At 39.3% G+C, this 18,481-nt stretch overlaps 3 protein-coding genes across 9 annotated transcripts in view; all 3 read right to left on the reverse strand.

The window, feature by feature from the left end:
• Positions 1-353: 353 nt before the first annotated feature.
• On the reverse strand, positions 354-11,154 carry LOC118328259 (poly(rC)-binding protein 2). 7 transcript variants are annotated; one of them, XM_035661903.1, is made up of 13 exons: positions 10,960-11,134; positions 9,451-9,573; positions 8,224-8,247; positions 7,591-7,623; positions 7,319-7,435; positions 7,090-7,221; positions 6,801-6,929; positions 6,430-6,504; positions 5,654-5,695; positions 4,381-4,480; positions 3,786-3,838; positions 3,342-3,511; positions 354-816 (listed from the first exon to the last, which is right to left on the reverse strand). In XM_035661903.1, exons 2-13 carry the CDS (start codon positions 9,517-9,519, stop codon positions 780-782), a joined length of 981 nt encoding a protein of 326 aa, XP_035517796.1. In that variant the 5' UTR covers positions 9,520-9,573; positions 10,960-11,134; the 3' UTR covers positions 354-779. The 7 variants fall into 7 exon arrangements, with proteins under 7 accessions (XP_035517796.1, XP_035517797.1, XP_035517795.1 ...); XM_035661904.1 differs by having other exon boundaries at positions 4,381-4,453; positions 10,960-11,133; XM_035661897.1 differs by lacking the exon at positions 354-816 and adding an exon at positions 825-2,698 and having other exon boundaries at positions 10,960-11,153.
• Positions 11,155-11,561: 407 nt separating this feature from the next.
• On the reverse strand, positions 11,562-15,545 carry prr13 (proline rich 13). Its single transcript, XM_035661905.1, has 4 exons — positions 15,448-15,545; positions 14,776-14,834; positions 14,172-14,656; positions 11,562-12,190 (listed from the first exon to the last, which is right to left on the reverse strand). Exons 2-4 carry the CDS (start codon positions 14,789-14,791, stop codon positions 12,155-12,157), a joined length of 537 nt encoding a protein of 178 aa, XP_035517798.1. The 5' UTR covers positions 14,792-14,834; positions 15,448-15,545; the 3' UTR covers positions 11,562-12,154.
• A 301-nt stretch (positions 15,546-15,846) lies between these two features.
• The window catches only part of LOC118328263 (anti-Muellerian hormone type-2 receptor-like), an 8,031-nt gene continuing 5,396 nt past the window's right edge, over positions 15,847-18,481 (reverse strand). Inside the window, exons 9-11 of the mRNA XM_035661908.1 lie at positions 17,887-18,043; positions 16,793-16,929; positions 15,847-16,644 (exon numbers count right to left, since the gene is read on the reverse strand). Coding sequence (XP_035517801.1) covers positions 16,528-16,644; positions 16,793-16,929; positions 17,887-18,043 — 411 coding nt within the window. The 3' untranslated portion in view covers positions 15,847-16,527. The remainder of the gene's footprint in view (positions 16,645-16,792; positions 16,930-17,886; positions 18,044-18,481) is intronic.

The following is an 18,481-nucleotide window of genomic DNA, read 5'->3' on the forward strand; positions in this document are numbered from 1 at the left end:
GGGGGGGGGGGGGGGGGGGGACAGGAATGACATGTAGAGGGGCAAAAAGTGACAACGCGTAATAATACACATTTTAAATTATCTGGATAAATTCAAATTGTGAATGTTAGAACATTTGCTGTTATAACCAAATATAATCAGTGACAGTGCATGTACAGCTACGTATTGTCAGTGACCCGAGTGTAATTCATGTTACAAGCACTTCAATTGAAAAGGTGACAAAGGGGGAGAATGCTGTGTATGTTTAAAGCAAGTGAGTATGGACATAAAATGGACAGACTGACTTGTGGAACTGGGTGAGGAAAGGGGGGGACGGGGGTGTATATAAACAGAATAAAACAGTCACTCTATTCTTATTTTTGATATTTTTTTTATTTTTCCTTTTTTGTCTTTTCCTTTTTAAAGAAAAAAACTGACTGTACAGAACTAAATCTATATGCCTATTCAGAGTTTTCCAACTCTACTCCTCTGTGATGGTAAAGAAAGAAAAAGGGAAGAGAGCGAGGGATCCATACAAAAAAAAATATCTAGTAACAAATTATTAAAACCTCCAACTCGACTCAAAAAGGGAATTAAAAACATAATTGTTTGCTTCTTTTGACTAAAACCAAAACAAAGAAAATAAATAATGAACTCAGCGGATCAAATCAGAGGCGGATGACATGATTTCAAAACGAGGAAGAGGTGGTATAATATATAAACTCTTAAGTTGGATAGTTGCATTGTTTTATGGTAGCCGATGATATAAAAGTGAGATTTAGTGCAGATGCAGTGTCTTATCAGTTGGCTGCCAGTCCTGTGGCCTCAGAGGAAAGCCTGGAGAAACAGACAAAGAGACACCCGGAGACCAGGGAGGGAGAGAAAATAAGGCATGCAATCAGACAGACAAGATAAATGTCATTTACTGTATGTTACATCATTATAATAAAATGCTAGATAATCTGGATTTATTACACAGGAAATGTATGCTCTGACATTTAAAAAAAAAAAAAAGATCATTAGTCTAGTTTGGCTGTTCCTCTTGTCAGTGATAACTCTTCTCAACCAACTGTTGGTAATTAATGGTTTGGTAATGGAGCTGTTTAAGAAATAGTCCAATATCTTAGGAAACAGGCTTATTTGCATTCTTGCCGCGAGGTAGAGGAGAAGCTGGTTTGCTGAGCTTACCATAAAGAATGGAAACAGGTGGGAATCACTAGCTGGGCTCTGTCCAAAAGTAACAAAATCTGACTCCCAGAACCTTGAAAAGCTCACTAATGAACACATTTGATCTAATTTGTTTAATCTGTACAACAGCCAAAAAATCTATAACTTCCTGCCGTCTCGTCGTGACTGTGAGGTTGCTAGGCAACCGGTGGAGACTCCAGAAAGTCACTTCTCCTGGCCAAGAAATAGTTTGACACATAACCCCTCTCTAAAACCACAACGTGCTGTTTTTACTATATATATAAAAAAAGTGTTGATTATTGATCTTCAGTGGTGCGTTTAGTTGGATTTCGTTACCTTTGGACAGACCAAGGATAGCTGTTTCCCCACACAGTTCCTGGTGAACTGGCTGCTGGCTCTAGCTTCAAATTTACTGAACAGACATGAGAGTGGTATCTTCTCATCTAACTCAACAAGAAAACAAATAAGCATTTCCCAAAATGTCAATCTATTCTTTTTAAATTAAACTAAATTGGTTAGATGTTTGATGTATTCTTCATATCAACAAAAGAATCAAAATAAAGGGTGCCTTTGATACCTGAGGGCAGATTTGGAAATTAAATTACAATTGCGTCGTACATATTAAGCAAAAATCCCAAAACAAAACTCATCATGATACATATATACTCTCCGTTATGACCGCTAACAATAGTCACTTAAAATTCCCTACAAGTAAACTATTCCCATAAATACAATGTGACATCTTAAAGAGAGCCGCTACCTGAGCAGAGCTTACACAAAAGAGAGAAATGCTTCAGTAAATCAGTGAAATAATTCACCGTCCATGCTAAGTTCAAAGTCATTTAAAAATATATTGCGCTCAACGTGTGATTTGTTTAAGAGACAGGCCAAATCAAGCTACAGATATCTATTTTATAAATATGCCAACAACCATCTGTCTGGCTGTGTAACACTTGTTTGTGTGCATTCGTTTTCTGTAGTAAGCATGGCGTGGCATAGCCAGATACAAAAGCAAGTGCAGGTACAGACAACAAAGAGCATTGTCAGTACTTAAGTAGTAGATGACTTATGTTTCCTTCGTTAGTAAGGGGAGAGCCTTCGTCTTTTAGACTTGGAGCTCAGCTCTGGGGCGATTTTGGGCTCAGTGGGGATTGGGTGTGCAGGGTTACTGGCACCGCTGACAACATGGAGGGCCAGGAGTGGGAGGGGCTTGAGACTGAGGAGACTTGACACACAGGCAGGAGAGCTGGGGAGCAGGGAATCAGTGGAGGAGGAAGAGGAGGAGGAAGAGGAAGGAGGAGGCGGCCCTGGAGCCAACAAGGACAGAGGGATGGAGGCTGAGGGGGGCACCACACAGGAGGAAGAAGAGGAGGAGGAGGAAGAGAAGGAGGAGGTAGCAGCAGAGGAGGTGGTGGTAGTAGTAGTAGTAGTAGTGGTAGTAGTAGTAGTAGTAGAGGTGGAGGGAGGGCACGGGCTGGTCTGTTCAGGGTTCAAGGAGGAGGAGGAGGGAGGAGGTTTAGAGGACTCTACACTGTAGAAAGAGAGACAAGGAGAGAGGGACAACACAGTCGGGATGGATCACAGGGCAGGCTGGTGAGCAATGGGTGTGGGGGAGGAATGGGGGGGTTGAGTTAGGCGTAGGACGAGGTGTGAGCGGGGGGTTGTGGGGGAATCACTCAGGGATGTGATCAAAACAAAAAAAAAAAAAAAGACAAAAGGTTTCATTAGAAATTAATGTGTCAATCCAAAAATAAAAAGAGAAAAAAAAATCATATCTCTAGTGACGGATCAATGTGGAGCAACTTAAAGGGAAAAACACAAGTGCAGACTGACAGAGTGCTAGCAACACCAAAGTGATGATTAGCAGCAGCCAAAAACACCATTAATCGAATCCTTTGAATTTGAACACAAATCCAAACTAGAAAGTCAATGCAGCAGGTAGGCACGTTTTTGCACTTATTTTTTTTTTTATGCATTACTGTAGTATTGTGAAATTAGTAAATTAGTTTTTCCTTTAATATTTATAGATTGAATCAAACTGAACTGACGCATAGAAATAATTTGACTTAAAGTGAAACGACATGTAGCATAGCTGATGCAATGTTTTGACCTTCTAAAGCCTGTGACTGGACGGATCACCTGTTGGCAGTTAATGTAGTACCGGGTTATCTCACCTTGCGTTGATGAGGTACTCCGCCAGACTGATGCTGGCAGGTGAGCCTGTGATGGTGACCTGGCGGTCAGTCGATCCATCCACTGGATTTGCAATCTTGATCTGGGCGCCTGACATTTGCCTGATCTCGTTGATCTTGGCTCCCTGGCGGCCGATGATGCACCCAATAAGCTGTAGTGGAAAAGAGCATCAAAGTTAAGTGATAGGAATTCTTCTTAGAGCCTGAATAACATATCGAACAAATGGCTCTGGGAAATTTGACGACATGGAATTAACAAGTTTATAAAAAAGCATTTTATGCATGAAAGGTGGTCATATACCACCGTCAAACAGCATCGTTAACAGTAAGGTGCAGGGTTTTTTTAGTTGAATGAATTGTGGATTAGAAAATATATCTCAACTTTACTATTGTAAGGGATAGAAATTGACTTTTTGAAGCACTTACATCATTTGGAATGGTCATCTCGTGGGAACTGGTTTGAGCTGAAGCGTCTATCCCTGGAAAACAAATGAACAAGAAAATGAAAAACCAACAATGATATAAATAACCAAAACAATATGTCAAAATGGGCATATCAATCATGCAATATAAAGTGTGTAGAACTTACTAATACAGAATGGCAAATGTTATTAATCATCAATTCAGAAAGTATTTGGGTTGGGTTTTTTTAGGCTTAATATGCTTTAAAAAATCCCCAAATTCCAACAGGCGAGTAAGATTTAACTTTGAATGTATCTTTGATCAAGTGATCAGGTACAGTAATATGACTGCACTACACAAAATTAACATTCAACTATACTGATTATGGGAATTAAAAGAACATTTGATATTTGTGATAGTACACTTATACAATATATACTGTAATTTTTTTCACTAGCACCAAGCTCTGTTTTTTTAGTCAATGTTTTTTTTTAATGTTTGAGGTACAAAACAACCTAGATGATTTTGTACATGTATTCAACACATCCTGATTTTTGAGGTTGGCAAAATTGCATTGATAGTTGCATTGAAAGCCAACGGGCCTCGTTGTGCTGCATACCAGTGAATCCCTGGTTGCTTGGTGCGATGGGGAAGGGGCTCTGCTGCATAGCCAACTGGTGAAGCTTGGTGAGCTGTGGAGAGATAGCAGCAGAGGAAGACTGTGAGAGTGAGAGAGGAGGCAGGGAGAGAAATGGAGGAAATGGAAAACACAGGAAGAGGGAAAAACAGAACAAAAACATCACAATCAGTACAGACAGCTACACAAAGAACCTCCGAAAACAAAACAAAGAAAAGACACACGTCACTCAGTGCTGTTGTGTGTAGATCTCTTATCCTTTCACAAAACTCATGGATACATGGATCACTGGTGTCTGACAGTGTGTTTTATGACTTGTCTATGTGGGGTACCCCATAGGTATTCCTCCAAAGTGCAGGCTGCATCTCTTGGTAATGCTTTCTTGCAGTCTTCAGGGTCAGGGCAAAGGCACAATACACAAGGGAGGGAGCTCTCAATATGCATTATGAATTAGCATCACCAGTTATCACCAATATAGCTCGAAGGGAAGATTTAAGGAAGTGATGACAGGTTTCTATGTCACTTTTATGACATAACAGATTACACTTTTAATATACAAAAACTGCTATACGCAGTTACAGTGTAATTACATGAACGTATTAACACTGCTTAATGGCCTTAAAAATGAATCCAAATTTAAACTTATGTTATCATGTTCTACATTATATCTGACTGGTACTTCCTGGCTCTGTTGCCAATATTCAGTTACACGCAAGACTAATAATGTGCAGTCTATCACATCCAATGCTCCTGATGGAACATCTAAACTCATTTAAAAGAGAGAGAGAAAGATTAATTAAGTTGAGAAACAAGCGGGCAGAGCATAAAGTAATAATGGAGGGTTAATGAAGAAGGGGGGGGAGAGAACCACATGTTTATCTGGGACAGCCTAATGAACGAGGCATGTAAAACAAGACAGAACAAAAAAAGGAAAAACAGAAAAGGGTGAGCAGCAGGAACAGATTATTATTCATGGAACAGTGGAGAGTCTGGACAAACACAAACAACAAATGTCAGTTTAATTAAAAACTGACTGCCAGTCAACTGAGAAACTGGACAAACATGAAAGACTAACAGTGCTGCTCTCTAAATGGTTACAAAATCTGATAATAGTAGGTCAAAATAAAATTAGGCCCAAGGTCAGCGACAGTTATAGGCTGTAAAATGAGGCGGGTGGGCGATTGCACATTTTGGAAGAGGACTGTAATTATGGGTGGGAGTGGTGGGGTCAGGTAAAAATGTCTACTGCACTTACATCTGGCTGTGGAATCGCGTGCTGTCCTTGTACGGCATATGCCTGAAACAAATGAAACAAAGCTTTCATAGGCCTCACATCTGATTTTGATTTTGGTCAAGTTACTTTTCCAGATATATCTCCAATATATAAATAGGTTTTGAAGACTCAAAAATTAAGAATATCAACATCTAAGTCTTGTCCAAAGTCTCCACATTTCTGGGGAAAGAGAAATCTTTAGATATACATTATAGTGGAATTATGGAAAACCAGAAGGAGGTTTTCTTTTCAAAGAATAATAAAAAATAAAACAAGTATTTAGTGAGACAAAAGATATTGTAATGTTAGGCCAACAAGCACCAGAAAGCATTTTGGTTCAGACCAACAATAGTGGGAAATATGCCACCACACTTCTGAAACCTAATGCTCGAAACAATGAAACAAATTCTGGGGAAATATACAAAGTCCTGTAACAAACTGCCTTGAGGGCAAATGTCCTATGGTCATCAGACTATTAAAGCTGTTCTCTAAACTTAAATACCCTCTACAGCAACCATCATATACAAGTACCAAATCTGGAATTGGAGATGTTTATCTTACTTTGAGTTATAGGTATATAAAGAGCCTTTCATCACACATCAAGATTTCCAAGCATACATCATTCTGCACAGACATGTATCACATAGTTATAAACGCTGAAACGACAGACAACTGAAGCAATAAATCCCCCCCACACACTAAAAAGCATCAAGAATGAAAAGGTGGGATCCCGTGTCCCTCTGTAGTATTATATGTACCTGTCCGCCTGCAAAGATGACGGGGGATCCTGAAGGCTTGGGTCGGTAGGGGATTGTGACCCCCTTAGGGGGAGACTGTACAGGAGAAAGAGCAAGTGGATGTGTAATTACATTACTCTGCATGTTATCATATCACCTTTGCCACATGTTAATAATGCTAGAATTAAGTTTTTAAAATACAAATGTAGTACACCACTGAACATAGCTCTATCAGGGGTGTCATGATTTAGTTCCTGTGGATCTGCTTGCGACATCTCTGGTCCAAACCCAACACACAGCAACCAAAAGCCCAGAGATCACACTATTTCACATCATTCATTTACAAGTCGACAGCTGCCACTTCATTTGGTCCATTGCTTTCATCCACTTACCTCAAGCATGACCACACAGATCTGCTTTACACACTCAATTATCGACTGGGGAGTGCCAGCGATGGTGATGGCTCGCTCCGTGGAGTTGGGGAGCATGTCTCCTGCCACTTGTACCTGAGCACCGGTTGACTGGAACACACAGAGTAAATGAGATAAGAATTCAAGACGTAATGTGTATCAGTGTTTAATGTACTAAATCCCACAGGTAGAAAGGTGATAGTCAGCTAATACTTAATAGATTGGTGCTTGCAAGGCTTAGTTTCATATGTTTGCTCTTCTCTATACATACCTCTCGAATTTCCTTGATCTTGCAGCCACCTTTCCCAATGAGAGAGCCACACTGGCTGGCAGGCACCACAATGCGTAGGGTCACTGGGGGCTTGCTGGTAGCTGTGCTGTTTGTCATTGAGCTGCTTATGTCCTGGGGAAAAAGTATGAAGACAAGGGTTAATCTAGTTTGTGTTTGAGGGGATTACTTCTAACCTGCAATCCATTAGTCAGTATAAATTGTGACCTACCTCTTCCAGCTTTTCAATGATCATGGAGAATGCTTTAAAGATGGCGGTGGTTGGACCTGCCAAAGTAATGATCCTCTCAGGACAATTGCCCTCAGAGATGTTGATGCGAGCCCCGCTCTACAGACAAAGAGAAAAGCAAGGAATTGAAAGATGAAATTTGGAAGACTTCCTATTGTAAAGACACGGTGGGTGCAGGCCTGCCAACTGTGGCTAACATTACATTCTGTTGTACTTTACCATAATTTGATTTAAAACATAAGAAACAACCTTACCTCTTCTCTCATCTTCTTCACAGATTCACCTTTCTATTAGCAGAGAATCACAAAGTCAGACACATTCCCACTTTAAACAGACAAAATCTCTAATGATGATGGGCAATAGGGTTGGGCGATTGGACTATTATATTTTATTTAGCTAATTTAATGGTCTGCCTCTGGAGAACGAGAGCCACTCTGTGAAAGACGTTCAATGCTGCAGTACGCACACTGAGCCGCTGAATGAGTGAGAGGAAGAGAGCTGAAGAGCCAGTGTATTTTCACAACTAACTTCAATGATTTAAGGGTTTATTTCGAATAGTTTGACAAAGGAACACAATTACAAGGAGATTCGCAGACGCTCCAAACAAGACTAACTCCGGGGAAGATGGGGACACAACAGGTACAGCCTGGGACAGCAGAGGGACGGCATGAGAGAGGAGAGAAGAGGCATATAGCGTGTAGAGAAGCAAGCGAGGTGGGGCATCAGAGGGGCAATGACAGCGCATACAGCCAGAATAGGACGCTTGCACAGCACACACAAATATATTGCTAATCGCCAACGGTGATTGGCAGTGTGACCGGTTGGAAAATTTTAACATATCGCCCAACCCTAATGGACAATCATAATTTTAGTTAAATTAAACTTACCTTTCCAATAATACTTCCAACTTCCTAAAAAATAAAAGAGATACAGATTCATTAGGTGGATTAATCATCTTTTTCCACCTGACATTTTCTTACTACCATAAAGTTGGACTCATCTAACATAGCAACAGCTTGTTATCAGACAATGACAAACCTTCAACAAATAAGGCCCTGGTTTCCTCACCACTTGGACAAAAAGAAAATTCACTGTAAGTAATCCTCCTACAGAAATTCCTCAATGCTTATGGTCACAAGATGCAATGAATTCTAATAGTTTTGCTCTCTTTCATCAGGTGCTAATCAAAATTGGCCAAAGGTCATTACAAATGGCCTTTAAACTGACATAAATACTCAAACAGCCTGATTGTACATATATACCACAGCTCTGTACCACAGGCTGTTTTTGTTTCTGTCTAATCCCACACAGACTCAAGATGGTGCTGTTGACCACGGTGAGATCCAGGATTCATTCCAGCACACAGCATGTGTAGGCTACTAATTCCTAGCTAGTGCTGGGGCCTGTTTTAGGATGCTACGAGCTACCAGAGCTTTTGGGGGGACCATTTTTTGTATGTCACAGTTTGGTATGTCCGCAGTGTAAGCTGACCTGTCAGTGTCAGATTTTGAGCAGCCGCTTCTTGCCAAATGGCATCTCAGCATTTGAGATCACAAAAAAAACAAAAGGCCACTGAGGGAGTCAAGATGCAACAAGTGTGTGCCTATTCTGCTGTCGTGAAAGCCAGATGGATTAGTGACGGCAAATGCAATGTCATGCCTCCTGGTTGTAAAAATGTACCAAGTGATGGAGACGTCAAAATGGCTGTCTGTAATATTGTTTGATTTTTAAGCTGCTCTGACCATTTGGACAGGGGAGGGAGATGTCTCCACAATTTTGATATATATAATTTTGGTATAAAGGCTATAACTGCTTATTTGAGAGGATGATAATTGTAACTCTACTCTCAAGAAAACAGCCCATTAATTCTGAAATAACTAAAGAGTAGCAAGGAGATACATATATACCGTAGTAAGTCCAAGTTGGAAAATACATTTAGACTCAAACAAAGGAACATGCCAAAACAATTGATACCGGATCCAGTCACTGAGTCAATAACCTTACTCATCACAACAGTCACTGCCCTTTATACATCCCAGAGGAACTCCATTTCCATAAATATAATGCCATAGACTATAAGAGTGCACACACAGGGAGCTGATGGGTGACCTCACCTTGCCATGCATGAGGAGTCTAATGGTAAGGGTGACATTGAGCCCTCCTTCAATCACACCGGAGTCCATAACTGCAACCTAGTCGTTCGTACAGAACTGGGGTCTTTGGTCACCGAGATGGATCTAAAAAGGACATGAAGACAAAGCAGATAAGAAATTATACACCAATGATGATCATGTGACGAGATTGAATTGCAACTGTGTAGGAAAAACAACAGATAACATGGCTGCAGATGAGGGATAACAAAAGTAAGACGTGGTGTGCCTCCATTTCCATGTGTAAAAGGGTCAACAAAGCAGTAAATACTATACATCTCTCTTTAGCATTAAGTCACAGCACCATTCCCACCCATGGTGAGATAATTGGACACTTAAAGCTATTTACATCCTTGGCTAATACACCATTTTGATGACATAATTCTCAAGAATAGCTGATTCTGCCTATTCTTCAGCATACAGATATATGGACACTGATCAAATCGTCCCCGGATGCCATTTACCCAGTTTTACTATTGTTAATTATATGTCAGACAAAAACATTCAGTTAAAAATCACATCCTTGGACTAAACGCGTGATGTTGGATGATACATTTGTAAATGGATGATGGTTATACTTTGGCAAATCACCTCTTCTGACATAAAAACGAACCTATTTTTAAAAAAAAAGAAGATGATAAATCTTGTGGCATAGCTTCAGCTAGCGTTAATGCTTATGAAAAGTAATGCGTACTACGATGGATCATTTAAAAAAAAAAAAATGGCTTAGTCTCACTCTCACTGTGCCAACTACATGCTGCTAGTGGCGTGCGTTTATTTCCAAACACCTGAATGCTGCTGCGACCCAAACTTATCTCACTTCTAGCAAGTAAATCAGCATTAAACGCAAAACATAGTGAAATGCAACGCTAACGATGACTTCACCATTAGCTATGAAATCAAGTTTGTCAACAAATGTGCGTACAGTTACTCCACAATCACCACAGTTGGGACACACATCACGTAAATACACTCGTGTGTGTTCGGTGTGAAAAGCAAGCATTGAACCGCTTACTTCACTTGCGTTGTTTGGTTTTAGAGTCAAGTCCATTTAACTATTAACGCTTGTTGTAAGTATGTTAGCCACTTAGCATCTCGGTCGCTCACCCTGCTGGGGGAAAATGAATGAAGCATGCGTGCGCTACTTAGCAAAGCTAGCTGGTTAGCTTATCAGTCAGCGTTATTAATAGCCGACCAAATATCGGCAGCCTTCCTAGCATGGGGGTCAGGTTATCGTTTGTTCAATTACACGCGCTTAAACTACAGACAGGTGTTTTCTTGAGGCGACGTTGAGGTGAAACTTCCCCGGGGCTAACGTTAGCTCCGTGCGGAGACTGCGTGCTCATCTTCGTGAGGCCTTGTTAGCACGCCGGACAGACAGCCGCTAGCTGCTGCTGGGCGCGATTTCTTTCTGCTACTTCTGATCATAACCAAAAAAAGCATAAAAACACCAAACGTGGGATTAAAACTCACCTGATTCGTGTGCTGGTAGGTGATCGGGGGGAGGGTTGGGGTTGTAAGGGTAGAAGGGGAGAGGTTCGGGAGGGTAGAAACCCGGGGGAGAGTTTAGAAAGGACTCGGGGAGAGGGAAGAGTGATGTGAGATCGAGCTCCACTCCTTTACACAAAGACAACAAAATTATCACCTCTGAACTTTCCCCTTTCACCCAAAACCAAACCCCCCCCACCACCCCATCCCGAGTTCACCAGAAGACCCCTCCGAATTCAACCTCTATTTAAAAATAAAAAGTTAGAGGACCACGTTTGTGGCACATTATGCTACAATATGGCAGGTTTAAGTGGAAGGATAACATTTAAAGATGAAGAGTTATTGCGTACATTACAAACATTGTTGTATTTGTTTCAAAACAACAGGAAGGGTATGTTGTTGGAAATAACTGACGGTGGTTTACATGTATTTAAACAATGAGTATGAAACAGATACGCTTTACCAATGTTACTAAGATGTTCATATATATATAAACTTCAATAAATTATTTATTTATAGGGCCACTAGTGGGCGTAAAGTGAACTGCAACTCGGTTTATAACTTAAATTATTTACCATCCTAGGGAGGACACAGCTTAGTTTTTTCATTTACATCCATTTTATTGAGCAGGGTTGATTCAAGAGCTTTATATCTATTACAATTATTGCAGATAAACAGCAATGTAGGCTAGAATAACTTTTTTTTTTGCAATAAAGTACAGTAGTGAATATTAGACCATCTACAGACCTAAAGAAAAATACACTCAATATAATACACAATAAGTCTCCACCTTTAAATTAATCCTCAAAACAGATTTAACATTTTTTTGACTAAATCACAATGTTAGGTTTTCTCAAACAATCAAAACAAAGTAGTGCGTTAAGAAAGTCGTCTGCACAGTGCTTCAAATTATTTCGTGTTTGTACATTAGTGTATAGAACATATACTACAAACAACACACACACACACACACACAAAAAAGGAAATAAATTTAAGACATAGTGGAATGCCAATACAGTCAACATGCTGAGGAGATGTTCACAGCAACAGATATGATAAAACACTGCATTTTCAGGGAATATAAGTATGACTTTTGTGTGTTTCTTGTTAATAGTCAGTTTGCCCCTTTGTAAAGCAGCATTTCTGTGAAAGCCTTGTCTTGAACTGTGAACTGGTGTCTTCAGTCTGAGCTGCTGCTGCTGCTGCTGCTGGAGGACTGCAGAGAAAAAGAGAACAATTATTCATAAATGATTAATTTCATTTAAGTTGAATTTAACAAATGCAAAATCTGTAACTCTTAATTTGATTATGTGAAAGGTTGAGAATGACCTATTGTTCACAAAGTAGACAACGTCATAAGAAGTGGAAACATGGTTCTTATCATTTACCTATTTTCAAGGCTCATTGACTACTAATCTATTGTCGTAGGTTGTAATGGATAATGGATTTTTGGATTTCATCTTGCCAACAATTTTTCTCAGAAGATCAAAAGGAGGTGTTGAATTTGTATGTTTTCAGTTTGTTGTTTTTCCCTGTATTAAGCTTAATGTATGTATTTTTTCCAAGGCAATAAAATAAACATTTCCCTTATTTAGCAGAGACTTTTATCCAAACCAACTTGAAATAAGTGCATATAAACTTGGTGGGAACAAGAGTTAACTGTGTTCACAATGTTACTGTCCGCATGGTTTGGGTTCTTCTTTTAAGAATTGAGATGTAAGTGAGTGCTTATATGAGTGTATGTATGTATGTGTGAAGATGTAGTCTAAAAAATTGGATTTACAGCCACTCCCACCCAGATAACTGTCTCTTTTCAGGCTCAACTATATTCAGCAATTTCAAGCCAGTCTAACCTCACCCCAATTAACGAGAACCAGAACAGAGCTCAGCTGACCCTGTGAAAGTCCACTGGTTTCTAATGGGGCTTTTGCTTAGTTATACTTGAGAGTTTAAGATGAGTTAAAGATAAGTTTTCCCGTAGATGTCACACTGTCTCTTAAACCAACTATTGTATCCTAAAATTTAATGCACAGCTGTGTTTACAAACCCTCTTTATACTCTTGTATAAATCTCCCAGCTGCCTTTAGAGGTCACTGTATCAGTGGGTCTAAAGCTGATGCCGATTTGAACTATAGTACTTTATATTATTTTAGCATGGAAAAAATATCATTCAACCTGTATTGTGTTATGTAGCATACTAAGTGTGAACTAAATGTTTCACATTATTAAAGTCATTTTTAAAAGCAAACACAGTAACTAATTAACTGAAAAAACTGCACAGTCACTGTAAAATGAAACTGCAGCTAATGTTTGTATGTATGTGTTTAAGTCATGAAAGCATCAGTCTTAACTGAATCTATTTAAATCCACATGTAGATCTAAGATAGTCAAATGCACACTGACAGAGCAAGGCTAACATTTCTTGCAGTGATGCATATTGCCACCGATGTTGTGAGGTGTTTATGTGGTAAACTCAAGGTATTTATGAATCAATTACTAAAATGTAATATAGTTTCATGTTGTCTTTTATTTCTCTAATTCTTCCTGTAAATGTTTACCCAAAGCAGAAATATTTAAGTAGAGCTGAAACAATTAATCAATTAGCTGATTGACAAATGAGAATAAATAATATGTAACTAGATAAATTCAATACCTTAATGCCTTTAATACCTTTTAAGCCTTTTAATAGTCTTAAAGTAGAAAAATGAGTAGTTTGTGGTTTGACGGACTAATCAACAATAAAAACTGAAGTAGTTCAGCACTTTATTTACCACAAAGAATGTAGAGAACAAATAACTTTACTTTCCATAACTACTATTTATAATCTAATTTGTCTGATTTGTCTGTCATTTGTCATATTTAATAATACAGTCTAGTGACTTGTTATTGTTTGTTTTGATGTGCCATGAAACCTTAATTATAAAAGTCTATATCCTTCTTCAACTAGCATGTAAACCATTTTGATTCCCGACAGTTCTGTGTCACTTTAGCTCTGATGCACTTTGCACTCGTAGAGTCATGACTGTATTTATATTGCTTGGTGAAGGTGTGGGTTTGCAGCTCTGATGGGGCCTGGTGCTGAGGCACATAGGAGGGTTCAAGTTTCACCTTTTTATCTAGTATTTCCATTAATATTCCACCTGAAGGAGAGGTCCTTTTAACAACTCTTACAAGGTGTATCTTTAAAGTAATCTCACCTTGCCATGTTTGTGTCCCTTGTGAGCTTTCTTCATCTTCTTCTTCATCTTTTTGTTGGCTTTATGTCCAACCACCCCCATTCCCATTCCTGCCACTCCTCCGGCTAATGCTCCGGTCATGGGATTTAGCCCTCCATGATGATGGCCCTTGTCGTGGCCTTTGTGGTGGCCTTTGTGGTGACCCCCTTTTGGAGAGTGTGGGTATGGACCTGGGTATGGACCTGGGTGAACACCTGCAGGCGGGACTCCTGGAGCCATAGGATAAGGATAAGGTCCTGGAGCTCCGTACGGCATCGCCCCTGGAGGTGCATTTGGTACCATGGCTGGGTTCATACCAGCTGGGAACTGGCCGGCTGGGTACTGGCCAGCTGGGTAAGCTGGAGGTGGAGGTTGGGGGAAGACTCCTGGTGCAGGTGCACCAGGATATGCAGGGTTGTAGCCAGGAGGGTAGGCAGGGTTTTGTGTGTCATATGGAGGCGGGGGACCTGATATACATGAAAGCACAAATACACACACCTTATTATTCAGAACACCTATATTATAAAACTGGATAGAAAACTGCATAACTGCATCAATTATATGCTGGTTACTTATGATATCCCACCTTGATTTGGCCACATGGTTGTTTTTTTGACCTGACAAGTCAAACGTTCGCACAAAATCCTGGGGAAACAGTGAGACAGTAAATACAATGAATATTTTATAAAGTAAAATTACATGACAGAAACTTTTAATAATATTTAATCATATAATTAGGTAAATAATTTTTTTTTTAATGTCATAATTTTTTTTTTCAATTCTTTGGTTTCTGATCCGACATAATATCTATATATAGCTGTTTTTTATATACAGTGTATTTTAAATTTGCTCTAAACTGGGATTTTATTGGTTGCATTAAGAATTATTGTGTAATATACACACTTAGCCACATAAAGTGCACATAAAACAAATTTGATCTGATACACCATTAGTGATTAAGGTGACCTTACTTTGTTTAAACAGTACTTTAAACACAAACTATACCTCCTGCGAACATTATTTAGTCATTACATGAAGGCACCTATCACAGGTTGTGAGATGTGTAACATAATGTTTAAATAGTGGTCTAATGCCTCAACAACCAGTCATTTCTCAACACTTTCTCCATTTAACCCTTCATTATATTACAGGTAGCCTATGACAGAAATCATAATAGGTCTGAATCATCGGACAGCTTGTTTTTTTTTAAACACACTTACAATCACTGTTAGTCAATGCCTAGATTTCACAGACTTACCTTAGAAACTTGCCTCGGTCCGTTAAAGTTTGTCAAGAATCCTCATCCCCTGTTTGTCTTCCGCATTAAGCTGCACGGAAGTAGCAAAAAAAAAAAAATGCACCAGCAAGCCACGCCCGTTGTTAAAGGCCACGCACATTGCTGGCAGAAGTCCAGTGAGCTTTGGATGAAAAGTTTATCTGCGTGTTTCTGTGGTACAGACCATGAGTGACGTTTGCACCATCGTAACCATGGTAACCATTGTAAGTTATACTTTAAATGGGAGGGGTTTGCTCATGACACACACAGACACACCTGACTTGATGCTGACTCATACCCATTGACAGTATAGCTGTTACCCCTTAGTCACACATAATGGATCAGTTGTTATGTAAACAATAGGCACACAAAACAGGGTTTTCTAGAGCTTTAATTCATTTCTTTTTGGACAGAAACAACAAGGACATTAACCAAAATAATTCAAAACCATTTTTTTTTACACAAATACCAACAGGCTTTTTTTCACAGTTGTTACTATTAATATCAGCGATGGCTCTGTTCTATTAGAGTGTAAGTAATGAGAGTGTGACAGTGAGCCAACATGCACAACAGCAAGATTTCAAAGCAGCTAAATGGAATTCAGCCATCATTCATACTATCTCCACCTGGTTTTTATGCTCCAACAAGTCAAAATGTCTGATGTGAAAATATCTATTACATTAGGTTTAAATAGTAGTTATATCTGTTTTTAAACTTATTTTAAACACAAAACTAAAATCATTTATCATAGTTACATAAAATTAGAATAGGAAAGCAATACAAACAAACACACTCATTGCTGAGAGTGAAGTAAAACATCTTAATCTCCCTCCCAACAATAATTCCCATTACGCCATTATGAAATTTTCTTCTGTGGATTACAATCCATTAACCCAATTGTAGTTATCCAATAGAAAGAAAGAGAGTCAAGCCAAGGAGCAATTTATACAGTTGAAATTGATGAAAATATGCTAAAAAAGCTAAACAGTAGTCACACAAAGATAGCGGTGCAAATCCTTGATATGTTGATTACAACAAGTCAACCTGAAAAAAACATTAAAGTCATGTAGAGTAACAAGACTGTAGAGAGACTAATCTGTTCACAACACACTGGGCGGTCAGTCGGGCATCCGGTTCACAGTCCCAACAATCTGTCAGGATCTGCTCCAGCGCAAATCCCTGAAAGTTGTGAAAATGTAGTCATTACATTGACAAACACAGTTCACTTTAATCAGTATTTTTATGACCTATCCAGGACATTTATTTTCATTGCTACCTAACCAATAAAAGAAAACTGTATGTTCAGGCCAGAAGCAGGCAAGAATACCTGTGGTAGCAGTTCCCAGTGTTTAGGTATGGAGGGTCTCTTGTCCATGTGAAGCACGTACTGGATGATGCTCTCCAGTGTTACATTGGCTCCCAGCTCATATTCATAAGGCAACAGATGCTTTGGAACAGCACCGCCTACAAATGGAGACATTTGTATGTAACAGTGTTCAGAATTCAGAATTGTTAGATCTAAAGTGAGTTTCTCTGGATAACAGCAGCAATTTGGAATTACTGATAACTTTCAGGATTATTCGGGCTAAATCAGAGGTGGTAGTGGAAAGGAAGATGTTACACAAATGGTCAAACAGCATGCATAATGTCTCACAAATGGCACCATTACTGTAGCAAAACTATTTACAAATGAGACCAGAGTTGTGTGACTGTGTATGTAAACAGATTTATAAATGTGTAACAATCTCTAAAAGTGTACTGAGATTTATGTATGTGTAAAGGAATCTGCAAATGTGTATTCAGAATCCGTGTATGCGTTATCAGATTTAAAAAAAAAAGAAATCTCCAAATTTGTATTCAGATACGCAAATCTGAACTCTCTGCTCACATTTGTTTCTCTCCACAACCCACTTGTCGAACAGTGGAGCTCCTTCAGTAGGAGACTTATTCAGCTCCTTTGTGACAAGGAATGCTACAGGAAGTCATTTCTGTCAGCTGCTATCGCACTAATATCCTCTGCTGCTCTAGACAGGGAGCTCCTCTGGCAGTGAACGCCTCATATAACTAGAACAGACAGCTCACCTGGAATTTAAAGATTACATACATTTATTGCACTGCTTTTCTTTCTTTCTTTTTTCATTTTAACCTTCATAACATTCTCACCTGGCTTTTCATTTTGTTTTATTTGTGTGCATGATGTTGTATTGTCCTGTCTGAATCTTTATGCTGCTGTCCTCGCCAGGTCTCCCTTGCAAAAGAGGTTTCCAACCATAGTGGGACTTGGTAAATACATTTTAAATATAATTTAAAAAACAAAACAATTTATTGTATTTTATATTTTATTTAGTCTATTTTAGTTATTCTATGTCTTAGTTAAGTATGTATGTATGTGTATGTATCCATCCAAGGATGGAAGTTTACCTTCAAATAAATCCGAGCAGCACATCCAGATCTCCCACAGCAGCAGTGCAAAAGCATAGATGTCCCCCTGCAGGAAACACGAGGTACTTCTCAAGTCTACAGATCCCTCCAGGAACTCAGGGGACATGTAACGGAGCCTGCCCAACTGAGCAAGACCCTGCAGATGGACAGAAATGTGAAGTGATTGTTTTAGTGTATATATTTGATGTTGCCACTCTCTTCCTTGGATTATCATTATTATTTTCTAATGGTATGGTTTTTATTTATCTGTACCGTACTATAGGACACTGTAACATCCTCTACCATCATCACCAACACCGGAGCCCCACAAGGTTGTGTCCTGAGTGACTTCCTGTTTACTTTCTACACCAATGACTGCTATCAGCCCCTCACCTATCACCACATACACCAATCAGCCATAACATTATGACCACCAGGTGAATATCACTGATTATCTGGTTATCATGGTACCCATCAGTGGGTGGGATATATTAGACAGCAAGTTAGTATTTTGTCCTCAAACTTGATGTTTTAGAAGCGGTGAGGATTTGATCAACTTTGACAAGGGCCAAATTGTGATGGTTAGACGACTGGG

The sequence above is a fragment of the Morone saxatilis genome, unplaced genomic scaffold, assembly GCF_004916995.1.
Source record: "Morone saxatilis isolate NCDOM2014 unplaced genomic scaffold, NCSU_SB_2.0 Contig18, whole genome shotgun sequence".
NCBI classification, from domain to species: Eukaryota; Metazoa; Chordata; class Actinopteri; family Moronidae; genus Morone; species Morone saxatilis.

What these genes read in the sequence shown, in the direction of transcription:
- LOC118328259 (XM_035661897.1), bottom strand. Translation starts at nt 9,519, where the DNA reads ATGGACTCCGGTGTGATTGAAGGAGGGCTCAATGTCACCCTTACCATT. An exon ending in AAGCAACCAGGGATTCACTG is followed by an intron (nt 3,839 to 4,380) that starts GTATGCAGCACA and finishes TTTGTTTTCCAG; the next exon opens with GGATAGACGCTTCAGCTCAA. An exon ending in AGATGACCATTCCAAATGAT is followed by an intron (nt 3,512 to 3,785) that starts GTAAGTGCTTCA and finishes TTTCCACTACAG; the next exon opens with CTTATTGGGTGCATCATCGG.
- prr13 (XM_035661905.1), bottom strand. An exon ending in AGGGACACAAACATGGCAAG is followed by an intron (nt 12,191 to 14,171) that starts GTGAGATTACTT and finishes TTTTCTCTGCAG; the next exon opens with TCCTCCAGCAGCAGCAGCAG.